We start from the raw sequence: 27,090 nt of genomic DNA on the forward strand, positions 1-27,090 counted from the left end.
TTTGTCCATGTTTCGTAAAAATAGTCTCTTTGGTTTCGAATGATGGAGGATAGTTTTTCCATCTCGTAGATATCGTGGACTATTTCTATCCATTCTTCCACCGAGGGAGGGTCTGCCTTCAACCATTTTCTTGTGATGGCTTTTTTACTTGCTATTAATAGGATTGCCAATAATTTTGTTTCATCCCTTCAATTCTGAACATTTACATCTCCCAAATATAAGCATTCAAATGTAAACGACACTTTAGAGCCAAAAACATAATTTACATGATTGCAAATCTGTGACCAGTATGACTTGAGAATACTGCAATCCCAAAAAATGTGATAGTGGTTGGCCCCAGAGGAGCCACAGAGCCTCCAACATGAATCCCCACTCCCTCTGTGTCTTTTTTGAACAGGTGTGGTAAAGAACCTCATAATACTCTTCCATCCAAACTCTCGCCATGTATTAGATCCTGTGGTCTTCCACTGAAGATGACAAATCTTTTCCCAACTTTCAATTGAAATATTCAGATTGCCCTCAATTTCCCATTTTTTTTCTTAATGTACTCTGTTACCTTCTTTACTTAACTGAATTGCTTTATACAAATTAGATATTATATTGTTCATAGAAATTGATTTTGTTAGAGTTAAAGAGGTGTGTATAAATCCTAATTCACTGTTTTCCCATAAGACTTTGATGTTTTGATCGAAATGATGTCGGATTTGTAAATATCTATAGAAGTCATCTTGACGAAGACCATTTTTTTCCTTCAGTTTTTCAAAGCTCATGAACACCCCCTTGTGGATGAAAGAGTAGTACGAAGTTAGACCCTTTGAGATCCAAGTTTTAAACCTGTTATCTTGAGTATTTGGCAAAAAGTCTGAATCATACGCTGTCCATCTTAATATCCCAGAGATTTTCTCCAGTTTACAAATTTTTAGTACCCCATCCCAACATTTCAGCATAGATTCGTACATAAAATCCTTCATGGTGTTAAATTTGTTTCTTAATTTTTTTATCTGACAATATTGCCATAATTGGTATTTTTTTCTGTTTCTACCCTTTCAACTTCCTTCCAGCTGGCTCAGTAGGTTGGGGAACCTATTTCCAGAATTTTAGAGCAAAATAATAGATTTGATGTCGGCCTATATTTTTTTCAATACACTAGGGTCAAAATTTGATTTCTTAACTAATGGTTTAATCACTGCAGATTTGAAACATTTAGGAACCGATCCAGAAGTTAAAGAAAGATTAATAATTTCCAGCACAGTCGGCCCAAGAGTGGGCCACAGGTCCTTAAACAGTTTTGTTTGTATAGGATCAAATAAACAGGTTGTGGTTTTTGATGACGTTACGAGTTTCGTCAGCATGCCTAGTGAGATATTATCAAATTCTGCAAATCTAGGTAATACCTCAGTAATGACACCCACCTCAATAGCAGGGTGTAGTGGCTGGGTTAAGGCATGCTGGGATATGTTTAACCTAATGTCGTCAATTTTCTTCTCGAGGTTATCCAAGAAATCATGTGCTGTAAAAGGAGAGCGACTTTCAGGTGGTTGTCCATGAATAAGTGTTGCCACCATGTCGAACAAGACCTTTGAGTTATGCTTGTTATTGTTGATCAAATCAGAGTAACAGGCCCACTTTGTAGCCAGTAATGTATGCTTGTAGTCTAAGATAGTATCACGCCACGCAAGGTGGAATACTTCTAATTTTGAACTACATCATTTCTGTTCTAGACCTCTAGCCTTATGCTTGAGGTCACAGAAGTAATCATTGAACCAAGGTTGCTGTGTTTTGGGGGGTGTGGTTTTAATATAGGTAGTGCAGTCATGTCGAGTGTAGTTTTGAGCACGGAGTTTAAACTGTCCACAAGACTGTCTACTGATTGGGCATTTTTCAAACATGAAACTAAGATATCAGACAGTCTAGCTTCAAGTTCAGTTGTACTTGAGGAGTTGATGTGTCGCCGCAATGATAAATAAGGTTGTTCCACTAAACACAGCAGCGAAACTGTAAACCTAAGAAGTGAGTGATCAGAGACTACTGATATAAGAGGCATGATGTCAATATTCGTGACAGCAATACCACATGCGAAAACCAAATCCAGGGTATTTCCACTCATGTGCGCCAATTCCTGAATGCATTACTGGAATCCTAATGCATCCATAATTTCCATAAATGATTTGCAGAGGAGATCAGAAGGCTTATTTATATGAATGTTGAAGTCACCAATAATTATAATTATAAATGTCTTTGTGATCCACAGCCCAGAGATTTTAGTTTACTACCTAAAGAGTAAAGAAACTCGTAAATTAAATCCAAAAGTATTCGTAATTAAGAAGGTAAAATCTGAGAATTTGGATATTTTTTTCTCTTTCAATGACTCAAAACAATTAATTGGTTACCCAAATAGTTGTCAATTAATTTGTTAAAGAATTGATTATAATTGCAGCTATAATGTACTGGTGTTCAATGACCACTTTTTTTTTTTTCTTTTTAATTTTCAGGCAGTGAAGAGCTAAAGAGGATGGCTCACTCTAAAGCTCGAGCCACAGATGGGAAGGTGACCTACCCCCCGGGGGTCAAGGAGATCTCAGACAAAATTTCCAAAGAGGAGATGGTCCGCAGACTCAAGGTCAGTATGTCTTTCATTCTGATGCACCACTGACTACGTTTACATGCAGCCAATAACCCTTTCATAACCGGAATATTAGCAATAACCTGGTTGCACACGGCCATGTAAACACCCACAAAAACCCGAATATGCTCATATTCTGGTTTTTAAAAACCCGAATGAGACCCCTGGGTTACTCCATTTCTAACCCGAATATCAGGTCATACAAACGCGCATCGGGATATCCCCATAGAAAGGAACATTATTTTGTGTTCTGCGCATGTCCTATCCGCAAGGAATCTTGGTGTTTTGAGTACAGCAGCTACTTGTATGCGGTGTGCACAACCCACCGGAGACCACAGAAACAGAGGTAAACAGCGCATTGTGTTCTGCATCCTTAACAGGCGGGCCAGTCGCGGCACCAGTCATCATCACCGTGATTGCTCTCACTGCCTCCGATGCGCTTACTGAGTCTGCGGGCTCGGTAAACTCCGCAGCGGGCCACTCACACCGCCCCCCTCTCTGCTGTGCGGAGCTGTGCCAACTCTGGCTACAGGTCCAGAGATTACGCTATGAATATGAATATGTACCAGTGCAGTATTTGATGAATTTTGATTTCACTTTCTGATTACAGCAATGCTTTTGCCTCTTGCAGCTGAGCAATTTTAAAAACTCAGTGCTGTATTAAGTGTATGGCTGAAAGATATTGCTGGAATTCTTTGGGTTTTATTTATTTTTTTATTTATTTGTCATGTTTTACCACTTTATAGTGAAACTAAATAATTGACATTGTACCATCCTTAAGTCACAATTGCAGGGATGTGAAATTTTTTGCGGAATTGCGTATTTACGCGGTTCAAATGAAAATTTGTGGTCTGTGAGATTGATGCAGATCCATTGCAGGGCTTAGTTTTTCTTCTCACCCAACTGGCCTTTCACACACTTCAAATTAATAATAAATAAATGAATCAGCTCTGTCGCATGTGGGACATTGCGTTAGCCCCAATCACTTCAGTGGCAAAGCTCTCTACTGTATATTTGTTAAAGTACGATCACAATTTCGTATGATGCTGCAGAAAAATTCAAAGAAAATAAGGTGGGAAATGACACTTTCAGGAAGCATATGGATAGAATATGCTGGAAGAAGAGAAGTATATCTTGGCTAGTTTTACTGCTTTGCACATAACAGGCCTGACAGACATCAACTGACAAGGAACTCATTTAACGAATGACAAAAGGATTTGTTTTTTTTGTTTTTTTTCTTCTCTTTTTTGTTTTCAGGCACTATAGTTTCACTAAGTGTGGACATAGAGATTCTGTATGTGGCAGCATCTTTTGTCTGGATGATTACTAGATTATGCACTGCTATTATCCTATACCCATGTGTATATTTGGGGTAAAAACCTGATTTTTGACAAAAACTTTGACATTGGCAATAACTTTAATAATTTATTGAATACAGTTTTCATACTCACTGAAAGTATATTAGTCAGTTATGGCCTTGCAATGAGGGCAAACAAAAACTTCTGTTGATGTTTAAAAAGGTTCTTTATGAAACTCTGTTATAATAGGGGCTGAGCTAGGGGTGAGCCGGATGCTCGTTTCAGACAAGTATCCGGTACAGATAAAGCACTTTTGACAAGCACGAGCATGATCCGAATAAAACTCATCAATATCTGTGCTCGTGCTGAAGGAAAATACTCATTGGCTAACTGACTGGCCAGTCCGTGATTGGCCAGTCACACACAGCACCCGTCCCTCCCCACACAAACAGGTCTCACTGCAGCTTCTCTCTCACACAGACACACACACAGACACACAGGATCTCTTCTCTGTGCTTGTCTTGGCTGCCTCACGTTTTCTTCAGTGCGCCTCTTTTAAGTTACTTGGTGAACTTGTTTCGTATCATACTCTGCTTTTGACAAGACAGAGCTGTCGCGTCTCACTGCCTCCGGTCGGGTTATTTATTTATTTTGTAAGTTTGTTTGCTCTTCGTTTTGTTGGTGATATAAAGTCAGTTGGAAAACTTTGCTCGTACTAAACGCGGTGCTTTTGAGAAGAATACAGTGAACAAGGCTGACATATTATTTCCCTGTTTGCCATCACTGTATGTTTGCATGAATCGCCAAGTTCACACAGATCATTAAAAAATAAACAGTCTTACAGACCACTTACACACATACAGCTGAACACACAAAGTAGCCTATATTAATTTTTTTATTGAATATGGCTACATGCAGTATCTGACACTTTCTCACTGCTGTTCATAAAAATAAATTGGTCAGTCAAACAACCTCTCTCTCTCCCTCTCACACAGTCACTCAGTCACACACACAGGCACACACACCTTAATCAAAATTGTTTAACTTTGTGTGGGGGGGGAAATGGCAAGAACGGTAGGTTATAAAAATAAATAAATAAATATAAAAAAAATCACAGTTTGATCATAAAATTTTTAAAAAAGAAAGTTGTGTTGAGTATGACAACTCTTGTTCATGCATACTTAGTAGTTTATATAATTTCCTACTACATTGAATGTCAGTTCTGAGGGTGTTCTGTTATTCATTCATACACTTAAGAATATTCATGTTCTGAGTTTATAAAAAAAAAAACTTGTTCTGTAAAATAGTTCCTTTACTATTGTGATCAAAAACATTGACTCTCAATAAGCGAAGTGCGCAACGCATCTGCGCATGCGTGGGTCAAACGGGGGCAAAAATTCCAACTACCAAACTCACACCACTCCCATTGAATTTCGTATACAGTAGCATTAGCGGACTGTAAAAGTTAAGGCTTACAGGGATTGTTTCAAAGGCTTTAAGCCTTAAGTGGCGCATACAATAATGACAGGTGCACATTGTGCTGTTTTCAAATGCTCGAACGGAATTTATAGGCTGGAAAGTTGGCTGAAAACACATGATTGCAAAGCTCCGCCGAGTCCACACAAAGACGGAAAGAAGAAGAAATGTGGTTGTAAACCTCCGTTCATTCTACACAATTTCCCCACAGAAAAGAAAGATCCAGACGGACGTAAAAGATGGACTAAAATTGTAAGTTTCTTGCACACATTTATTTTGCCAATATCCTGAAACTGAGCCGAATTATAATGTGGCTGATGATGCCATTTTCGTGCATCGGCTTCTGACTGTAATGTCACGCCATGAATGACGTGGCGCGTAAAATTGTAAAATTGACATGTTCTATAAACGAACCCCATGCATGCACATATCATTGTATGTCTGTCAACTTATCAAAACAAACGTGACACCAAAGAGGTTATATGCAAGACCCACCTTCCTTGTTGTCATTACGAAGCCGGTGGAGTAGCGATTTCTCATCCCTGCTTAGCAAATATTCTGCAGTATCCACTGTTTCAGACTCTGGACTTCATCTACCCATCCGTCAGTTGCTTTCAAGGGGTCAGAAATTTGTTTGTCTCCAACTATCAACAAGGACTGGTTATTTTCGACAGCGGCTCTCTCTTCCTCCTTCGTTGGCACCAACGGTAGTTTCTGTAACGATGCAGCGTACGCAGCCAGCTCTTCTTTCCATTTCTGTCCACTGCCATGTACATGTAATCCTGGTTGTAACAGGCAATCTGCGGAGCTTACAAAAACACTTTAAATTGTCAACTTTCCAGCGGTTGAAATGATCCAAATCATAGCACTCCTCGCTGCTTTCCGCCGTCATAGCATGTGGATTGGTAGCCGAAAAATTTAGCGTACCCATAATGCAATGTGCGGCCCGAGATGTGCACTTCACTTATTCTGAGGCTGTTCTGTAAATATTCATTCATACACTTAAGAATATTCATGTTCTGAGTTCATTAAAAAAAAAAACTTGTTCTGTAAATAGTTCTCTTACTTTTGTGATCAAAAACATTGATTTGAATCTCAATTTTGAGGCTGTTCTGTAAATAGCTTTCAAATAAATAATAAATATAGCAACTTCCAATCAATCCATATCAATTTCAGACTTAAAATAATGTACTGATTTAAGCCCCAGCCATTTTGGGTTAAACTATGCCCACTTCTGGTTTAGGCCCCGCCCACTACGAGTGCAGATACAGATAATTTAGATGGTTGAACAGATACAGATAGTGGTGTACTCGCTCATCCCTAGACTGAGCAATCTAGGCGGCAGGTGAGACCATACTGTGCTTCTGATTATTTTAGTTTTGATATGGCCTCAAATACACCCTTGGAATTGATATGGATGATACATAGTAATAGGTTTGTTTCATGATAGGAGACGAGATATGACATGGTGGTCACTGATTATTGATTTTGGGGGGGATCTGTTTTGAGAACTTTGATTTCACGCTTTTAAACATTCTGTGGAAGACAATTTAGAATCCAGTTGTATCAATAACCATCCGTAGCTATCCATGGTTTAATTTCTCCCAGAAGTGTTACCAAGGGTTGAAATGATTACTAGAAAATATTATTTTGGATTATTTGATCATTTCTGTGTTTTTGAGAACTTTGATTTCAGTGAGTTAGTCTGCTGGTTGCATGTGAGTCACACAGGTTTCTACCTGATATATATATATATATATATATATATATATATATATATATATATATATATATATATATATATATATATATATATATATATATATATATATATATATATATATATATAATTACAATGAATGTAATATTGGCCATGCTCATGGATCTACCCATCCCCTCTTCAGGCAGAATTTTGTGCGGAATGCCCAGCCCAGGGCATTCCAACGCGCAAGTACAGTAAGTCACACCAGAATATAAGTTGCAGGACACACAAACTAACTCGCAAACTATAAAAAAAAATTAATTGTAGCTTAGAATCTGGAAAGTATGGCAACTGAAAACATGGATTTATTTATTTGTATTATTTTTATCTGACAATTCAAGTAACAAACCACTCACCCCTCTCCAGCTCCATCAAATAATCTTACAACAAATTCCTCTTCCAGATGGTTGTGAAGACATTCATGGACATGGACCAGGACTCTGAGGAGGAGAAGGAGCTGTATCTCAACCTGGCCCTCCACTTGGCCTCAGACTTCTTCCTCAAACACCCAGACAAAGATGTGCGCTTACTGGTGGCCTGCTGTCTGGCAGACATATTCAGGATTTATGCCCCAGAGGCACCTTACACCTCCCCAGATAAACTGAAGGTATCGAAGTCAAGGTTTCACTCACACATGTAGCTAAAGGCAGATGTACACGAGACCTGATGCTGTATCTGTAAGAAGTGCACCAGAACCAGGCACTTTTAATTTTTGGTGTGTTCGATTTCATTCATTACGCCCCTCTCTCATGGCATCCTCGCTCACTTATCTCCTCTCTCTGTTCCTCTCTGGCAGACTCTCTCTCACCACTACAGTTTTATTTTTTCTAGTGGTTTGATTATATAACGTATTCAGTGAGGGGTTGGGGTGAAAACAGATGCTATGTATAACCTTGTACACATCATGTTATTTGTAGTATCTACAATACCGGCAGTCAACTGTCCAGCCGGGACTTTCGAGGCATGAGCTGCTGCCATCACAAAAGTAGGCTAACATTGTAAAAACTAGTGGACTAAGGAGAGCCACAGGAGTCTGGAAACCAGTGTACACAGAGCCATGTGGTTAAAAAGGCTGTGGGTCAACAGTGAGCATTACCTGCAATATTCTGTCTCTCATTATCTGGAAGGTAATATAGAGGCATATTACTTACCAGTAGATTGTTGAACCATGTAATAATTCTCATAATCGGCAGCTTTTTTGAGGAATTTACCTAAAATTTGTATTGAAGGGTGGCTGGATATTTATTTAGGCTGTATAGTTGTGGTTTATCATGTTTTATAGATCTTTTAAGCACAGCCACGTCAGGCACAAATCAACATTTGTCTTTAAAATATTTTCCATTTTCAAGTGTTGATACTTTGACTTTATTGTTGTTGTTGACCATAATGACTTTATAATAATGCAAAATCAAACTCTGTTCTGCAGGACATTTTCATGTTCATCACCAGACAGCTGAAAGGACTGGAGGACACCAAAAGCGCTCAGTTCAACAGATACTTCTACCTGCTTGAGGTTTGTGTTCTATTGAGAGCTGGATTTACTTGTACATTGTTGAGAAGATTGCTTTCTTAATGTGGCCCAGAAGCCATCTGGTCCAGGATTGATTAAACCTATTAAAACCGATTTAGTTACAATAACCTGGCTAAAGGCCCTGTCACACCTTGACGATTTGGTCAGCGTCTGCCTGCCGTATTAAAAACACTGGCACACACTGTCGTACGTCTAATAAATTAATGCAGCTGTCACACCTTGACGATTATTCAGCGTCTGCCGTTTCAGCCCAGTGGTTCTGGTCGGTACTGCGAGGTGTGGTGCGTGTCAGAAACAGAGTACTTTAACATTGTTTTATTTTTTATTTTCATTTTTTATGTTGGTGGACCATTTTCATTGTGTACAGAATGCTGATGAGTGGACTAGCTGTGGGAAAACACCTCCGTGAATGAAGTGCTGTCTCTTTAAATGTTGAAAGCGCTGGCTGCTTCCTGATCAGGGGACCTGATCAGGTCGGTGATCAGACCTGATCAGCATTTCAGACGTGAATAATGAAGCACTGTGACTTAAACTTTTAAAGCGGCAGTCGACTGCGATCAGGTGTGATCGGAATGAAGTGCTGTGTGATCTGTCGGTGGGGTGATCACCGACAGCCACACCACTTTAAATGTTTAAACAGCGCACTAATCAGGTGTGACCACACCTGATCAATCAATCAGATCATCTGATGATCACACCACAGCGACGGCGCTTTAAAAGTTTAAATCATCATGGTGCTTATGTGTTTTCAAAGCGCAGCACCGACATGAGAAACGCAGCTGCAGCAGAATAAACCACAGAGGGACTTGCTTTAAAACGCTACGTTTCCAGCCACGAATTAAAGGATTTTCCGAGGTCATTTTAAAAAATCAGGAGCTTTATGTGGATTCATGTCCGTCTGTGATGGTGAATTGGACTGAAATGAACAGATCAGAGTTTATATTTTTTCAGTATGAATGAAACAGTCTTTCTGCATACGGACTGCGGCTTTCAGCCAGTCAGTGGTCAGCATTAATGCACGGATTTAGACTTATGAGTAAATTATAAGAAACGTGTGCCAACAATCACGTAACTTACCTACAACTTATGTCCATCGTTTGCCGGACGTATGAGTCACATACTGGCATGCGTTGAAAATTTTCAGCATGCCCAAAATTTTTTGAGGAGCTCAGCTTATCAGGACATACATCAGCGAGCTTCAGTGTGTTTCACCGTGCTTTAACTTGTTGTTAACTTAGAAAAAAAACTTACCCTTAACTTATTGAACTTATACCACAGGCCTTTAAGGTGGCAGTAATTAAACCATTACTTAAAAAGCCATCACTTGACCCAGCTATCTTAGCTAATTATAGGCCAATCTCCAACCTTCCTTTTCTCTCAAAGATTCTTGAGAGGGTAGTTGTAAAACAGCTAACTGATCACCTGCAGAGGAATGGTCTATTTGAAGAGTTTCAGTCAGGTTTTAGAATTCATCATAGTACAGAAACAGCATTAGTGAAGGTTACAAATGATCTTCTTATGGCTTCGGACAGTGGACTTATCTCTGTGCTTGTTCTGTTGGACCTCAGTGCTGCTTTTGATACTGTTGACCATAAAATTTTATTACAGAGATTAGAGCATGTCATAGGTATTAAAGGCATTGCGCTGCGGTGGTTTGAATCATATTTGTCTAATAGATTACAGTTTGTTCATGTAAATGGGGAATCTTCTTCACAGACTAAAGTTAATTATGGAGTTCCACAAGGTTCTGTGCTAGGACCAATTTTATTCACTTTATACATGCTTCCCTTGGGCAGTATTATTAGACGGTATTGCTTAAATTTTCATTGTTACGCAGATGATACCCAGCTTTATCTATCAATGAAGCCAGAGGATACGCACCAATTAGCTAAACTGCAGGATTGTCTTACAGACATAAAGACATGGATGACCTCTAATTTCCTGCTTTTAAACTCAGATAAAACTGAAGTTATTGTACTTGGCCCCACAAATCTTAGAAGCATGGTGTCTAACCAGATCGTTACTCTGGATGGCATTTCCCTGATCTCTAGTAATACTGTGAGAAATCTTGGAGTTATTTTTGATCAGGATATGTCATTCAAAGCGCATATTAAACAAATATGTAGGACTGCCTTTTTGCATTTACGCAATATCTCTAAAATCAGAAAGGTCTTGTCTCAGAGTGATGCTGAAAAACTAATTCATGCATTTGTTTCCTCTAGGCTGGACTATTGTAATTCATTATTATCAGGTTGTCCTAAAAGTTCCCTAAAAAGCCTTCAGTTGGTTCAGAATGCTGCAGCTAGAGTACTGACGGGGACTAGCAGGAGAGAGCATATCTCACCCGTGTTGGCCTCCCTTCATTGGCTTCCTGTTAATGCTAGAATAGAATTTAAAATTCTTCTTCTTACTTATAAGGTTTTGAATAATCAGGTCCCATCTTATCTTAGGGACCTCGTAGTACCATATTACCCCATTAGAGCGCTTCGCTCTCAGACTGCGGGCTTACTTGTAGTTCCTAGGGTTTGTAAGAGTAGAATGGGAGGCAGAGCCTTCAGCTTTCAGGCTCCTCTCCTGTGGAACCAGCTCCCAATTCAGATCAGGGAGACAGATACCCTCTCTGCTTTTAAGATTAGGCTTAAAACTTTCCTTTTCGCTAAGGCTTATAGTTAGGGCTGGATCGGGTGACCCTGGACCATCCCTTGGTTATGTTGCTTTAGACGTAGACTGTGTTTCATAATTATTGTATGGCCTTGCCTTGCAATGTGGAGCGCCTTGGGGCAACTGTTTGTTGTGATTTGGCGCTATACAAGAAAAAAGTTGATTGATTGATTGATTGATTGATTGATGCCAGCATTTTTTAATATGGTTGGCATACACTGGCTAAATAATCAAGGTGTGACTGGGCTGCAAGATTATGTAGTTAATTGTAATAATAATAATTAGAATTAATCAAGTTTTGAAAGACTCACTAGGCGTGCATTTGCATTTTACAGGGCTGTGAAAACTCCACGGATAAGAGGAATTCCGAGGATTTCATCATGGGCTTGGGGGGGGGGGGGGGGTGCGGGGGGTTAGTCTTTTACTCTGTAATCATGATCGACGCTGAGTTTTTTGTTTTTTTGTTTTTTTTTAATACCTATCACAAAGTGTTTTTTTTTTTTGTTTGTTTTTTTTACAACATTGTACAAGTTTTATAAATCCGCGGTACAAAGATACAAATCAGTGTCTGTGGAGAAAAATGCCCCACTCAAAGCGTGGCTGTTACGACAGTTGTAAAGTGGGACTGGATGGTTTGCTACGGCGGCGTTGTGTGACTGCTGCTAAACGTAGCATGTGGACATTGTATACTTTTAGAGCCATCAACTTTTTAAAATAAGAATTTGCGACATGTCTGTGTCTCGGAGCGACGTCGGGCAGAGGGAAGATGGCGAAAACATGGTTTGAAAAAGTTTAAGGTTTCAAGAATCCGTGGAATGACATTGACTTGAATTATATTCATGAACACATCTGAATGATTAAAGACACAGGAAAAATGAACTGCATCTTATGCCATCAGGAAACATGGAAAATAAACATTGTGTTGTTCAAACAGAATTTCAGACAAGATTATTTTTTATTAATCTAGACTTTCTTTCATTGGAAAAAATATATTGTTGCTTTGAATGGATTTACATGAATTTACACAAGAATATAAGATGCCTTTTTATTAATGTAGACTTTCTTTCATTGGAAAAAAGACACGTTGCTTTGAATGAATGTACAGGAATTTACACAAGGATATAAGTGCCTTTTTTCTATAAGGTGTGTTACTGATATTTTGTCATGATTTTCAAAATATTCTACAAGCTATAGCTGTGTTTTTTGAAATGCTTTAACAGTCTTTTCAGTCTTCATGAATTTTATGGAGTTTAGTTGTTCTGAGTTAATGTATAATTTGGTTTACAATTAAAAGGAAAATCATTCCAGGTCCTTTTTCCATGTCATATTCTGTTGTTTCAATATTATCATTGACAGTTTAAATGAAAGGCTGAATCAAGGATCATTTAAATATGCACTTCGTTTGAGATTTTTTTTTTTTTTTTTTTTTTTCCTCCTTCTTCCAGGTGATGCTGAAAATGTATCACCAGATAGAAAATTAAGTTGGTTTTTGGGGCCCCACAGGCCCTAGATCCCAGCTCCTGGGTGGCTGTGCTCCCCAGACACCCTGCAAATTTTCCTTGGATTTCATAATTTTCATTCCACAGCCCTGATTTTAGTGTATACAAATACTCAGATCTCTGCCTGTGCTTTTGAGGAAAATGTTGTCTTTTGGGGTTTTATGTCCTCTGAGGAAAAAGCTGATTCCTTCAACTGAAAATGGCAGTAGTGAGTCTCCTTCAGTGGTGATGAGGATCTAATCATCTTAAAAGTTATAATGCACCTTGCAGTGCAATTAAATCAAATTGGGGAAGATGGACATTATGAGGAGCATCAAGATTGCAAGTGGTATCATCATTTTGTTCCAGATATCCTTTTTAAGGGAATGGTGGAGGTTGTGAATGTTTTCTGTTCAATAGCTTGTTTATTGCAACAGAGATACTTAGAGATTGGAAATGATTTTTATTTATGCCATTAACTGGTTTGGTTATTGGTTTGATTCTTCATCAATTTTCTTTGTTGAAAACGAAGGCCTACACAGGTTTTCAGTGTTGCTGTGGGTGTTTGCCTTGTTGCTATAGAGGGAAGTTTTGATATCATAACATCAAATGCTATATTGCTCTGCATCTGGTTTTTGCAACGTAGAAATAGCAGAAAAACATGCAGGCAGTGATTAGAAGTGACAACTTCTGAAGCATACGATCCCGAAAGATTGTAAAAAAAATTTGAAGCTGGTTGACAGCTGATGAAATATATGATCAAATTGACATTTGTTGGATGCGAGTCAATGTTGGTATAATGACTCACTATGTACTGTATTTCCAGACTATCAGTCATGTTTTTTTTTTTTTGTTTTTTTTTTTAAGTTTAGCTGGTCCTGTGACTAATATTTCAAAATGACTTGTATATGAAAAATACTGCATTATCACAGTCCATGCGACACACTGCTTATCTAAAAGAGGCAATATGATTCACACTCCAGAGCAAAAGGTGGTAGTACCTGCCAACAAACAAGATTTGAACCAGGAGTGCATGTTAGGACTTGGAGAGTGAGTGAAATTAATAAATCATGCTCTCAAATTTGAAAGATTTTGGTTTTGAATAAAGAGAAGGATTATCCTTCATACTAGTCTGTACTCCACTTGTTTGCACGTTGTGGGACAGTCAGAATGAACAAAAATATCACGAGATTATGAATATTTTGAAAAGGGGGTGTACATACACCCTGAGATTTGTCAGTGATGACCAGGAGAGATTCTGACAATAAATATGAACATTAAAATTTTGCTTATACACCAGAATATTGTTTGCAACTGTACATTTGTTGCAGATTTTCTCAGTTAGTTATGTCCGTAAAATGGTGAAAAATGTTGCTCAGTGTCTTCCAGAGCCCAAGATGGCACCTCCAAATAGCTTTTGTCCACACCCAAACGTACTCATTTTACTGCCGAGGTAGCATTAAAGCAGCTTTTAAAATATAAGATGAAAATGTTCATATTTAAGACGTGATAATATTTACATTATCAACATAAACTCAACAAAAATATAAACGCAACACTTTTGGTTTTGCTCCCATTTTGTCTGAGATGAACTCAAAGATGTAAAACTTTTTCCACATACACAATATCACCATTTCCCTCAAATATTGTTCACAAACCAGTCTAAATCTGTGATAGTGAGCACTTCTCCTTTGCTGAGATAATCCTTCCCACCTCACAGGTGTGCCATACCAAGATGCTGATTAGACACCATGATTAGTGCACAGGTGTGCCTTAGACTGTCCACAATAAAAGGCCACTCTGAAAGGTGCAGTTTTGTTTTATTGGGGGGGGGGGATACCAGTCAGTATCTGGTGTGACCACCATTTGCCTCATGCAGTGCAACACATCTCCTTTGCATAGAGTTGATCAGGTTGTCAATTGTGGCCTGTGGAATGTTGGTCCACTCCTCTTCAATGGCTGTGCGAAGTTGCTGGATATTGGCAGGAACTGGTACACACTGTCGTATACGCCGGTCCAGAGCATCCCAAACATGCTCAATGGGTGACATGTCCGGTCAGTATGCCGGCCATGCAAGAACTGGGACATTTTCAGCTTCCAAGAATTGTGTACAGATCCTTGCAACATGGGGCTGTGCATTATCCTGCTGCAACATGAGGTGATGTTCTTGGATGTATGGCACAACAATGGACCTCAGGATCTCGTCACGGTATCTCTGTGCATTCAAAATGCCATCAATAAAATGCACCTGTGTTCTTCGTCCATAACAGACGCCTGCCCATACTATAACCCCACCCCCACCATGGGCCACTCAATCCACAACATTGACATCAGAAAACCGCTCACTCACACGACGCCACACACGCTGTCTGCCATCTGCCCTGGACAGTGTGAACTGGGATTCATCCGTGAAGAGAACACCTCTCCAATGTGCCAAACGCCAGCGAATGTGAGCATTTGCCCACTCAAGTCGGTTACGACGACGAACTGGAGTCAGGTCAAGACCCCGATGAGGACGACGAGCATGCAGATGAGCTTCCCTGAGACGGTTTCTGACAGTTTGTGCAGAAATTCTTTGGTTATGCAAACCGATTGTTTCAGCAGCTGTCCGAGTGGCTGGTCTCAGACGATCTTGGAGGTGAACATGCTGGATGCGGAGGTCCTGGGCTGGTGTGGTTACACGTGGTCTGCGGTTGTGAGGCTGGTTGGATGTACTGCCAAATTCTCTGAAACGGCTTTGGAGACGGCTTATGGTAGAGAAATGAACATTCAATACATGAGCAACAGCTCTGGTTGATATTCCTGCTGTCAGCATGCCATTTGCACGCTCCCTCAAATCTTGCGACATCTGTGGTATTGTGCTGTGTGATAAAACTGCACCTTTCAGAGTGGCCTTTTATTGTGGACAGTCTAAGGCACACCTGTGCACTAATCATGGTGTCTAATCAGCATCTTGATATGGCACACCTGTGAGGTGGGATGGATTATCTCAGCAAAGGAGAAGTGCTCACTATCACAGATTTAGACTAGTTTGTGAACAATATTTGAGGGAAATGATGATATTGTGTATGTTGAAAAAGTTTTAGATCTTTGAGTTCATCTCATACAAAATGGGAGCAAAACCAAAAGTGTTGCGTTTATATTTTTGTTGAGTGTAGTTGTGGATTAATTTAAAAGTCAGTCATTGATTAAACATTACGGCTCAACTAAAAAACAAGGTGCATTTTCATCTCATCTTGATTTAGTTTTGACACTGAAAGTTTTTCTCTGCCATCCCAATATTACTGCAGCTGTAAATCCTGTCACTGACATCCTGCATGCTCTTTCTGCTCAGAACATAGCCTGGGTGAAGTCCTACAACATTTGCTTTGAACTGGAGGACAGCAATGAGATATTTACCCAGCTTTACAGAACACTTTTCCAAGTCATCAAGTAAGTCTCATCAAACTTCATCATATTGTGTCTCTCTGTAGCTGAGTCATAATATTTGGAATGTGTCACACTTTTTGTGATTTTGTATTTCTACAATCACATATTAGGATTGATCTAAAACAATGAACAACGTTTGGGTTTACTTTGATGTTTACAATCAAATTGGGTGAGCACTACAGAATTTTTTTTTTTAAGGCTCAAAAGGAATCACCTGAACTAATAATACTTGACTGAAAATGTTTTGCCGCAAAATATTGACATTGACTATGACTAGTTTTAAGTCACTTTTGCATTATGCTTTTGGTAATTGTCCATCTACACTGTAATTTTAAACCATTTGGCTGGTATTGGGTGAACAACATGACTATAATTCAGAATAGACAGTCACAATCTTAGCAGGAGCATGCGCAGTGTGGCTAATGGTCCCGCTAGCTCTTCCGGTTAAATGGTCAATTGGGAATAGAACAATGCCTGTGTAATATGTGTACATATGGCTGGATCATTGCTTGCTTTATTGGCGGTGGCGGCCCTGTGGACTTTATATTCACAGCTTACAGCAACATATTCCTGTGGTAAATATTCTTCAACTTCAAATCCTTTATCTGTTGCTATTAATGATTAAAGTAACAAATTTCAGTGTCTTCAACCCCAGTTCCAGTGAAGTTGGGATGTTGTGTGAAATGTAAATAAAACAGAATACAATGATTTGCAAATCCTCTCCAACCTATATTCAATTGAATACACCACAAAGACAAGATATTTAATGGTCAAACCGATACTTTTTGGTTTTTGTGCAAATATTTGCCCATTTTTAAATGGATGCCTGTAACACGTTTCAAAAACGCTGGGACAGGGGAAACAAAGACTAGGAAAGTTAATGAATGCTCACAGAACACCTGTTTGGAACATTCCACAGGTGAACAGATTAATTGGAAACAGGTGAGTGTCATGATTGGGTATAAAAGGTGCATCCCCAAAAGGCTCAACTGTTGACAAGCAAAGATGGGGCGAGGATCATCACTTTGTGAACAACTGCGTGAAAAATAGTCCAGCAGTTTAAGAATAATGTTTCTCAACGTTCACTTGCATGGCATTTGGGGTTTCCATCATCTACAGTCCATAATATAATCAGAAGATTCAGACAATCTGGAGAATTTTGTACACGTAAGGCTGAAAACCAACATTGAATGCCCGTGACCTTCGATCCCTCAGGTGGCACTGCATTTAAAAACCCGACATCATTGTGTAAAGGATCTTACCGCGTGAACTCTGGAACACTTCAGAAAACCATTGTCAGTTAACACAGTTGGTCACTACATCTGTAAGTGCAAGTTAAAACTCTACCATGCAAAGGGAAAGCCATACATCAACAACATCCAGAAATACAGCTGCCTTCTCTGGTCCCGAGCTCATTTGAAATGGACAGATGTAAAGTGGAAAAGTGTGCTGTGGTCTGATGAGTCCACATTTCAAATTATTTTTGGAACTCATGGATGTCGTGTCCTCTGGACAAAAGAGGAAAAAGACCATCCAGATTGTTACCAGCTCAAAGTTCAAAAGCCAGCATCTGTGATGGTTTTGGGGTGTGTTCGTGCCCATGGCATGGGCAACTTACACATCTGTGATGGCACCATCTGTGCTGAAAGGTACATCCAGGTTTTGGAGCAACACATGCTGCCATCCAAGCAACGTCTTTTCAGGGACGTCCTTGCTTATTTCAGCAAGACAATGCCAAGCCACATTCTGCATGTGTTACAACAGCGCGGTTTTGTGGTAAAAGAGTGCGGGTACTAGACTGGCCTGCCTGCAGTCCAGACCTGTCGCCCATTGACAAAGTGTGGCGCATTATCAAACGCAAAATACGACAACAGAGACCCCGGACTGTTGAACAACTGAAGTCGTACATCAAGCAAGAATGAGAGAATTCCACCTACAACGCTTCAACAATTAGTGTCCTCAGTTCCCAAACATTTGAGGGTTGTTAGAAGGAAAGGTGATGTAACACAGCGAAAACATATCACTGTCCCGGCTTTTTTGAAATTTGTTGCAGGCATCCATTTCAAAATGAGCAAATATTTGCACAAAAACAGTAAAGTTTATCAGTTTGAATATTAAATATCTTGTCTTTGTGGTGTATTCAGTTGAATATAGGTTGAAGAGGATTTGCAAATCATTGTATTCTGTTTTTATTTACATTTTACACAACATCCCAACTTCACTGGAATTGGGGTTGTACTAGGGATGTGAATCTTACAAGTCATGATTCGATTCCGATTCTTGGGGTGATTCAGAATCGATTTCAATTGAAAGAGCTCTGACAAATAGTTATATTACTTAAAAAATCTTTATGTTTAAGAAAATGCAGCTTTACAAGGTTAATCAAGCAATTCTAAAGATGTGAATTTACTTATCCGCTTTGCTCGTTCAGAGTTGGCTGGCAGTTTAGTGAAGCCATGGAGTGTGCGCTGGTCCATAGTCGGCAGAGACTGCTGCTCCGCTTCTTTTAGCTCCGGGTGATGGCGTAGCATGTGGGCTCGAGGATTTGAAGAGTTTCCAAAGTACTTGACTTTCATTTTGCACATTGTATAAGTCATGTCAAGCTCCTTCTTACGCAGCAAATAATAAAATCGAAAATGCGCCCAAACATTTGCCTTCAGCAGAGACGGTGCTGGCTGAATTAGCTCTTCGTCCGCCATGCAACCTGCAGCTCGCGAGTGTTTGAACCACGTCGGATCCTTCCCTAGCGGGGACGCTGCAGTACGGAAGCTGTTGCTTGACAAACAGTAGACGCAGCGAGTAAGCAAGAAAATGTTTAAAAATGCTTTTTAAAAAGCGATTTTTGGACATTTTGGATTGATTCAGAATTTTAATAAATAAGAATCGCAATTCAGACGTGACTCGATTTTTCCGGCACCCCTAGGTTGTACAATGTTTACAATGTTATGTCTTGGACACACCATCTATGTGCACTGTGTTGTAGGGCTGAAACGATTAGTCGAGTAACTCGAATAATTTGATTACAAAAAATGTTAGAGGCTAATTCTGTGCCTTGAAGCTCCATTTAACGTTGTACATATGCTAGGACTGTGTGTGGTGCCTTAACATCCTCAGAAAAAAACAAGAAGAGTAGAGCATGTGCATAAGCCGTGTAAGAGCTAATCAGTGTAGCAACAAAAGCAACACACAGAATAAAATAAAGCCTTTTAAGAGAAAGGGGGTTCACGGTTTCATCACAAATAGCTTACTGTGCTTTTAAAGCAAAGCAGTGTGTTTGTCTATTTTTTAAAAACCCTCTGTTTGGTCCACTGGCTGCACACTCCAGAGACCACTTTTTCACTGGCTGTGCTCATGTTCACGTCACACGATCCCGAAAGATTGAAAAAATTTGAAGCGGGTTGACAGCTGATAAAATATATGATCAAATTGACATTTGTTGGACGCGAGTCAATGTTGGTATAATGACTCACTATGTACCGTATTTCCAGACTATCAGACTGACCACCTGCGCTTATGGTCCAGTGTCGGGAGTGCCGAGCTCCTGACACCGGGAAAGATCCAAAACTTGTAAAGACGTGAAAAAAATAAATAATTACCCAGGAAAACAGAAAGGGATACACTAAATTTGACAATCTGCGTGATGGCACAGTGACATGATGCCATTGCTTCAGGAGAGCCCTGGACTATTGATGTTGTTTAAAAACGCAAAAGTACTTTTTATCCGAATACTTGATTAATCGATAGAATACTCGATTACTAAAATAACCGATAGCTGCAGCCCTACTGTGTTGGTGCCCAGAGTATATTTTTGCCTGCAGTATGATGGACAAAATTATTTGATCCTTTATAGCCTTCCCTTAATAACTCAAAATGTCTCTGCTGTGCTGCTACCTTATGAAGCAGCACAGTGGCAGTCCATTTATTTCTCTTTGATCGCACCCCCTCCCCAGCCTCTCCTTCTATTTCACTCTGCTGAACACAACCTTGAGGGCTGAATTCTGCAGTGCAGCAATTGGCTCTTTGCCATTGGGATGAAATTGTGGTTGTGTCTATCAAGGTTGTCCGAGCACAATATTTTTTACATTGAGAAGAAGCTAAAAAGCTCTACTTTCCATTTGAAATGTTTGCAGTGTGATAGTGAGTGTAGGAGAATTCAGCCCTGCTTATGTGTATGCAACATTTACCATGAATGGCAGTAATCTGAGTATTACCTGGCAAGGTTTATGGTGGGGATGCATAATATTGAATTTTTATTGATATTCAATATGCCATTGTTTTCATACTTATCCTTGGTGACCATGTGGGCTTTTGCCCCTGTCCATTGGCTATAAAACAGCACACCAGACCCTTTATTCTCTCCTTGCGGGTGTTAAGCCCATGTGGAGGTGACACCATGTTGTTTCCCAGTTGGCTTTGTAATGCCTTGGGATCCCATAGGTACACTTAAAGAACTTAGCTAAGAATAAGGAAGTGTGGGATGAACTGCTTGGTTCACTGTTACAACCTGAACCCAGATAAGCGGCAGAAAATGAATGAATTTTGGCTGATACTGATACTTTTTCTTCTTCTTTAATTTCATTAAAGTCTCCTGTACTAGAAATGACCTTCACTGTAAATTACTTTAATTTAACAGAAAATATCTATATGAAATAACTATAATAATTTTTGTTTCAGTAATTTTCTGTTTTATTACCCCTCAGTCCACAATAGGCTGAAGAGTTATTGTTTGGTGGCCAGGTGTTGAACAGCGTCAGTTAGCTTGTTGGCACCATTGCTCTGGAATGGAAAGGCCTGTCGTCACTAAACTTACAGGAAAGGTGCATCAGGTCAAGAGGTCCATTATGTTTGTAAATATGTGACCTTAATGCTCAAGATCATGGGACAAATTTTACATTTTTAAATGTTATTTATTTTTTCTGATTTTCTCTTTAGTGCAATGGAGAGGCCTCGAGTCACCAAACTTCCAGGAAAGGTGTAGCAGGTCAAGACCTCAGTCCAGTTTAAAAATAAATTACCTTGACCTCAAGATCGTAGGCCAAATTTAAAAATTTTAATTTATTTATTTTTTAATGCCATTGTATTACACATAAATGTAGGGTCTGGGAATGTTATGTTTTGAGAGGGTTTTGATGCATAAAAGGCAACTTATCTATGGTTATATCACAATAGGAATTTTGCTAACCAGGGATTTCACTGCTGTGGAGGCTGAGGTATAACGGAGGCAGCTGCCAGTATTATTTATTCATTCATGTTTTGTTTTTTTTAATTGGATGCAAAACTCTGAAAATGGCCATTATTTGTAAGTTCATAAACTATTTTTTTTAGGTGTTATGCCTATAATCTCAAATTACTTTTTTTTTTCTTTTTTGCAAAGACATTTCTACATTTTATTATTCTTACTACTACTTTCTTAAATTACACACACATGTACTTAAAAGGTCAGTAATTAAGCATTTTGCGTTATGTAAAGGTATGTGTCCATGTTGAGAATTTTTATTTATTTGTTTATTTTTGTAACTTGAAGGTTTAGTGTCATGGCTTTATTGAAGGGTTTGATCAGTATAATTATTTTTCACACTTTATTTCTATGAGGATTACTTTAAAGTTTTTCTTTGGCGATCAGCAGGCATGTGTACTTGTATGTACTACTTGCTGGTGGAAACACAAGATATGACCGTATTTAATTCTACCCTAAATGTATCATTTACAAATAATACATTTATAATTGCACAATTAAAGTTTTCATATCCACTCATGAAAAACAGGGAAATTGTTTAACCTTGGATGACATCTACATTTTATGCTGGTGCCACATTTCATTTTTTTAGTAAAATGGTAAAAGTATATGCTAAATTATGTGAACTACTAAGCACCACTGTGGCCTGACTGTGTTGACTTAATATGAACTTTGTACACTACCATCATCTTCAGCCAAATGACTGCTTAAATTCAGCTGTTTATTTTTAACAGCAGGTGTACGCTTTTCCTGTACAAAAATGAACACCTCGTTTTTCACAATCGATTCAAATCAACTCCACTATGGGTTACTTGGAGCGCTTATTTTGGAATTTTTTCTTTTTCATTGCCTGCCCCTGTTATTGAGTTGGAGCTCATGTTATGCTAATGTCTCCTGAGCACCAAGCACAGAATAACAGTCTGCCCTTTCATGTACCTGATTTTCATAATTTTTCTGTTTCATTATTGTGTTCTGTCAGCCCAGATTGCACATTTTAAAATAAAATAAAAAAGGTGCTGCAGGTGCCGCTGAGGAAAATGCAGCCATTGTTGTCTGTGGATTTTTCCTCAGTTATCCAGATCATGGTATCTGCGTACGTTGAGTCAGGTTATTGTTACATAGAGGTGTACACTACCAGCTCTCCATCCTGTGATGCTTTACATTATGGAGCTGCACAGAAGGAGAATGTGACTAAAGAGCTTACGAAGCAATAAGAATAAGAAAAACTTTATTAATCCTGAAAGAAATTGTTTAGGAGGAAAGGAGCTGGATGACCAGCTGTTTCAACCTCCAATAACAAGCAAAGTGTCGTTTTGTGGGACTGATAAGAAAGAAAGAACGTGTTTAAAAGCAGGGCTGAAACTGAATCCAGAGTGCCTCTAAATGTCAAGATCACTCTATTTAGCTGCCCAGTGATGTGTTGCTTCAGCTTCAATACCTCCAGTGACAAAACGGTTTCTCCTTCATATGCTTCGGCTGTGGGCTTAAATTGCCTGCTTGGACTTCTGCCAGTTCGGCTGAGGAACATGAACAAAGACGTACCAGTTCAGATACTGAAGGAGCAAAAAAAAAAATTGCAGTATTTTGCAGCTGGATCATGTTTTACGTTATTAAGTAATGCTTCAGTATTGACAGTCCGTGGCTTTATTTCCATAGCAATGGCCATAACCAGAAGGTGCACATGCACATGGTAGATTTGATGAGCTCCATCATCTGTGAGGGGGACACTGTTTCACAGGAGCTGCTGGACACAGTGCTGGTCAACCTGGTTCCTGCACACAAGGTAAAAACAAGTCTCAGATGAGCTGATAATGTCAGACACAGAGGCCATTTTTTGTATCCATGTTGTACAATTCAATGAGACCCCTATAGGGGTAAAAAGGAATTGCAATCTAAGAGCTTCTCCATAGAAAATGCGCCCGCCTTAAACTTTCTAATGTGACTGAAAAGAGTGGCACAAACCTCTTCACCGCTGGTCTGATTGGTCACATCTTTGGCCTGTTTTTTAAATTTGCAAATTGTCTTTTTGTCTAGAATCTGAATAAACAAGCATATGACCTGGCCAAAGCTCTGCTGAAGAGGACCGCACAAGCAGTTGAGCCTTACATCACCAATGTAAGTTAAAAATTTAAATGCATTAGGAATATTTAGTGTTATAAACTTAAAAATGGCTTTGAAATGATGTGTAATGAGGGATGCCGAATCGGCACCTTTGCCGCTGCAATTTTGGCCTCGTTGGTGTTGGGTAGCTTGATGAGAAAAGTTTGACCTGAGGGGTTGCATCACTTTTTAGTTGGAAGCTGTACTCTTAACATATCCGTCTTCTGGCCACTGAATTTGGAAGGACCTTGCAAAGATCAGTGACATTAAATCACTTCTATGGCACTGCTATAGTAAAGATAAATAGGTGCTAATCGTCAATGGGAAATGGAATATAAAGGAGAGATGAGGAGGTGATGACATGAGAGGAAAGGTCATTGGAGGTGTTTGAAGAATTGGAAACCCGAAAGGGAGACAGAGATTCTTAGGAGAGCCACACCAGGAGTAATTGAGGTGCATATTGGAGAAAGGTGTACCAGAAACATATGTATGAAATGCTCAGCACAAACGGTACACATGAGGGAGCAAAGTCTCTGGTTTGAAACAGAATCAGTTCACAGATAAAATTTCAGTCAGATCGAAATATACCGAATGGAAAGAATGACTTTTTCACTCTGGTTATGCTATGCTAAGCTATGGTCAAAATGGTCATTTTATGTTTATGCTAACCAAAGGCTATATGCAGAAACCTTGAATGCACAAGACATGTCAGTATAAAGAAAAGGTATTTGGAATAGTAACAATTATTATTTTTTATCATTTTATTTATTTTATTCAGGAGGATTAAGTCTCTTGGTGATTTTTTTTCACAACACATCCAATGTTCTATAGTTTTGTTTTGTTAAAATAAAACAAAAAAGGAAATGTTGGGAATGGAATTGGCCAGTGGTCGCATGCTAGTTCTGTGACCATGAGGAAATACCAATGTATGTCTTGCAATTTTCTCAAAGTTTCAAAAAAAAAAAAAAACTAATCAGTCAGAGTAGGTCTTTACCATGGATATTCTTTAAGGCAAAAGCTTTTTGACCCAATTAAGAATATGTTGACTTGTAGAATTACAAACCAGTAAACGTATGCACCATGGTGCATACTTTTTGTAGGTAGTATCGTGTTGTGCAGCACCAGAAATGAGAAAGCAGAGAGTAAGCTCAAGTAATGGAACACCCTTTTGAAGACAGAAAGATGTAGGTCCGAGGTTGGCCTTGAGACCCAGCAGTGCCGGTGCTGGTCTCCAACGTCCATAATACGAAGCAGCTGAGAGACTTTGAGTAATGATAAGCGGGGAGGAGTTGCAGGACCGGTCTATACAGAGGATGATCACAAACATCAACCTGATGTTGATGTGGGGGAAAGATGAAGACAAAGAATTCTTCACGTCACCTTGATTTCTTTTCTTTGTGTTCTTTAACAGTTCTTCAACCAGGTGCTGATGCTGGGTAAGACGTCAGTCAGCGACCTGTCCGAACATGTTTTTGACCTCATCTTGGAGCTTTATAACATTGACAGCCATCTGCTGCTTTCTGTGCTACCGCAGCTAGAGTTCAAACTGAAGGTAGAACCATAAATTCAGTATTTTATGCACATTTCTGTTCTCACATTACTGTAGATTTATAGCACTTGTTTTTCTGAGCGTACTGATCTGTCACACAGGTTCAGTTTGTTAGATTTACTGTTGATAGTGTTTTCATTTTTGGAGCGGTAGTGTTGTTCATTCCTAATGCAGGCATTATGGTAATTTTATCCTTGCACCACAACAAATACCAGAGCCTTTGATCCCATTACACACAGAATCACACACTTTCTCTGTAGGTTTGTTTATTCATACTAGAAAGATAAAGCAGTCATCCATTCAGCATAGTGTTCCCTCTGCAGTGTCTCATAACAGCATCTGGCTGATGGATAATACTTATTAACTGTTCAGAGGGAGTGTGGATCACTGCCGCCTTCCCCAAATAATAACTGTGATAAAAAATCTCTTCCCCGTAGAATACACATGCAGTCATGATGTTTTTCCCCTCCTGTCATTCTCTGTCCTCTTTTCTCTTCTCATCTTTAAACCCTCTTTGTTTTTCTCTCCACATGCTCTCTTTTGTCCTTAATGCTTTGTGCTTAGTTTGTTTTGTCAATGCTGTTTTTGTGACTGACTCTAGAACAAGGTAGATTCCAAAGAAACTGCTGCTGTATGTAACAACATTCATAACATTACTAATGTAGTTAATGCAAGTGACTTGGCAGTGCTGTAATTTTGACACAACCAAAGGGTGTGCTTCATAGTTCTTCGTCCCTTTTGTCTGTCTCTGCAGAGTAATGATAATGACGAGAGGCTGCAGGTGGTGAAGCTGCTGGCTAAGATGTTTGGAGCCAAAGATTCAGAGTTGGCTGCACAGAACAAACCCCTCTGGCAGTGTTACCTCGGCAGGTGGGTGACCACAAATCCACAGATCTATCCATCCATTTTCTTCCGCTTTATTCGGAGTCGGGTCGCGGGGGCAGCAGCTCAAGCAAAGCCGCCCAGACCTCCTGACCCACACACACCTCCCCCAGCTCCTCCGGGGGAACCCCAAGGCGTTCCTAAGCCAGCCGAGAGATGTAGTCCCTCCAGTGTGTCCTGGGTCTTCCCCGGGGACTCCTCCCAATGGGACGTGCCCGGAACACCTCTCCAGCGAGGCGTCCAGGGGGCATCCGGAAAAGATGCCCGAGCCACCTCAACTGACTCCTTTCGACGTGGAGGAGCAGCGGCTCAACTCCGAGCTCCTCCCGAGTGACCGAGCTCCTCACCCTATCTCTAAGGGAGCGCCCAGCCACGCTGCGGAAAAAAACTCATCTCGGCCGCTTGTACTCGCGATCTCGTTCTTTCGGTCATGAGCCAAATTTCATGACCATAGGTGAGGATCGGAACGTAGATCGATCGGTAAATCGAGAACTTTGCTCCCCTACTCAGCTCTCTCTTCACCACGACGGTCCGATACAGCGACCGCATCACTGCAGATGTTGCACCGATCCGTCTATCGATCTCACGCTCCATCAGTCCCTCACTCGTGAACAAGACCCCGAGATACTTAAACTTCTCCACTTGAGGCAAGGACACTCCACTGACCTGAAGAGGGCAAAGCACCTTTTTCCGTGGAGAACCATGGCCTCGGATTTGGATGTGCTGATTTTTATCCCGGACGCTTCACACTCTGTTGCAAACCGCCCCAGTGCACGCTGAAGGTCCTGATTTGACGAAGCCAACAGAACCACATCGTCCGCATACAGCAGAGACGAGATTCTGTGGTTCCCAAACCAGACCCCCTCTACACCCTGGCTGCGCCTAGAAATTCTGTCCATAAAAATAATGAACAGAACCGGTGACAAAGTGCAGCCCTGGCGGAGGCCAACGTGCACTGGAAACAGGTTTGACTTACTACCGGCAATGCGAACCAAGCTCCTGCTGCGGTCGTACAGGGACCAGATAGCCCTTAGCAAAGGATCCCAGACCCCATACTCCCGGAGC

At 39.9% G+C, this 27,090-nt stretch overlaps 1 protein-coding gene across 2 annotated transcripts in view; it reads left to right on the forward strand.

The window, feature by feature from the left end:
• pds5b (PDS5 cohesin associated factor B) overlaps positions 1-27,090 on the forward strand; it is a 135,115-nt gene that overhangs the window by 36,917 nt on the left and 71,108 nt on the right. For both annotated transcript variants that reach the window (XM_034178235.1, XM_034178236.1), the window contains exons 2-9: positions 2,493-2,620; positions 7,563-7,766; positions 8,586-8,672; positions 16,164-16,261; positions 23,151-23,277; positions 23,529-23,609; positions 25,006-25,146; positions 25,898-26,013. In XM_034178235.1, the coding sequence (XP_034034126.1) occupies positions 2,513-2,620; positions 7,563-7,766; positions 8,586-8,672; positions 16,164-16,261; positions 23,151-23,277; positions 23,529-23,609; positions 25,006-25,146; positions 25,898-26,013 (962 nt within the window). In that variant the 5' untranslated portion in view covers positions 2,493-2,512. The remainder of the gene's footprint in view (positions 1-2,492; positions 2,621-7,562; positions 7,767-8,585; positions 8,673-16,163; positions 16,262-23,150; positions 23,278-23,528; positions 23,610-25,005; positions 25,147-25,897; positions 26,014-27,090) is intronic.

The sequence above is a fragment of the Thalassophryne amazonica genome, chromosome 9 (genome assembly GCF_902500255.1).
Source record: "Thalassophryne amazonica chromosome 9, fThaAma1.1, whole genome shotgun sequence".
Taxonomy (NCBI): Eukaryota; Metazoa; Chordata; class Actinopteri; order Batrachoidiformes; family Batrachoididae; genus Thalassophryne; species Thalassophryne amazonica.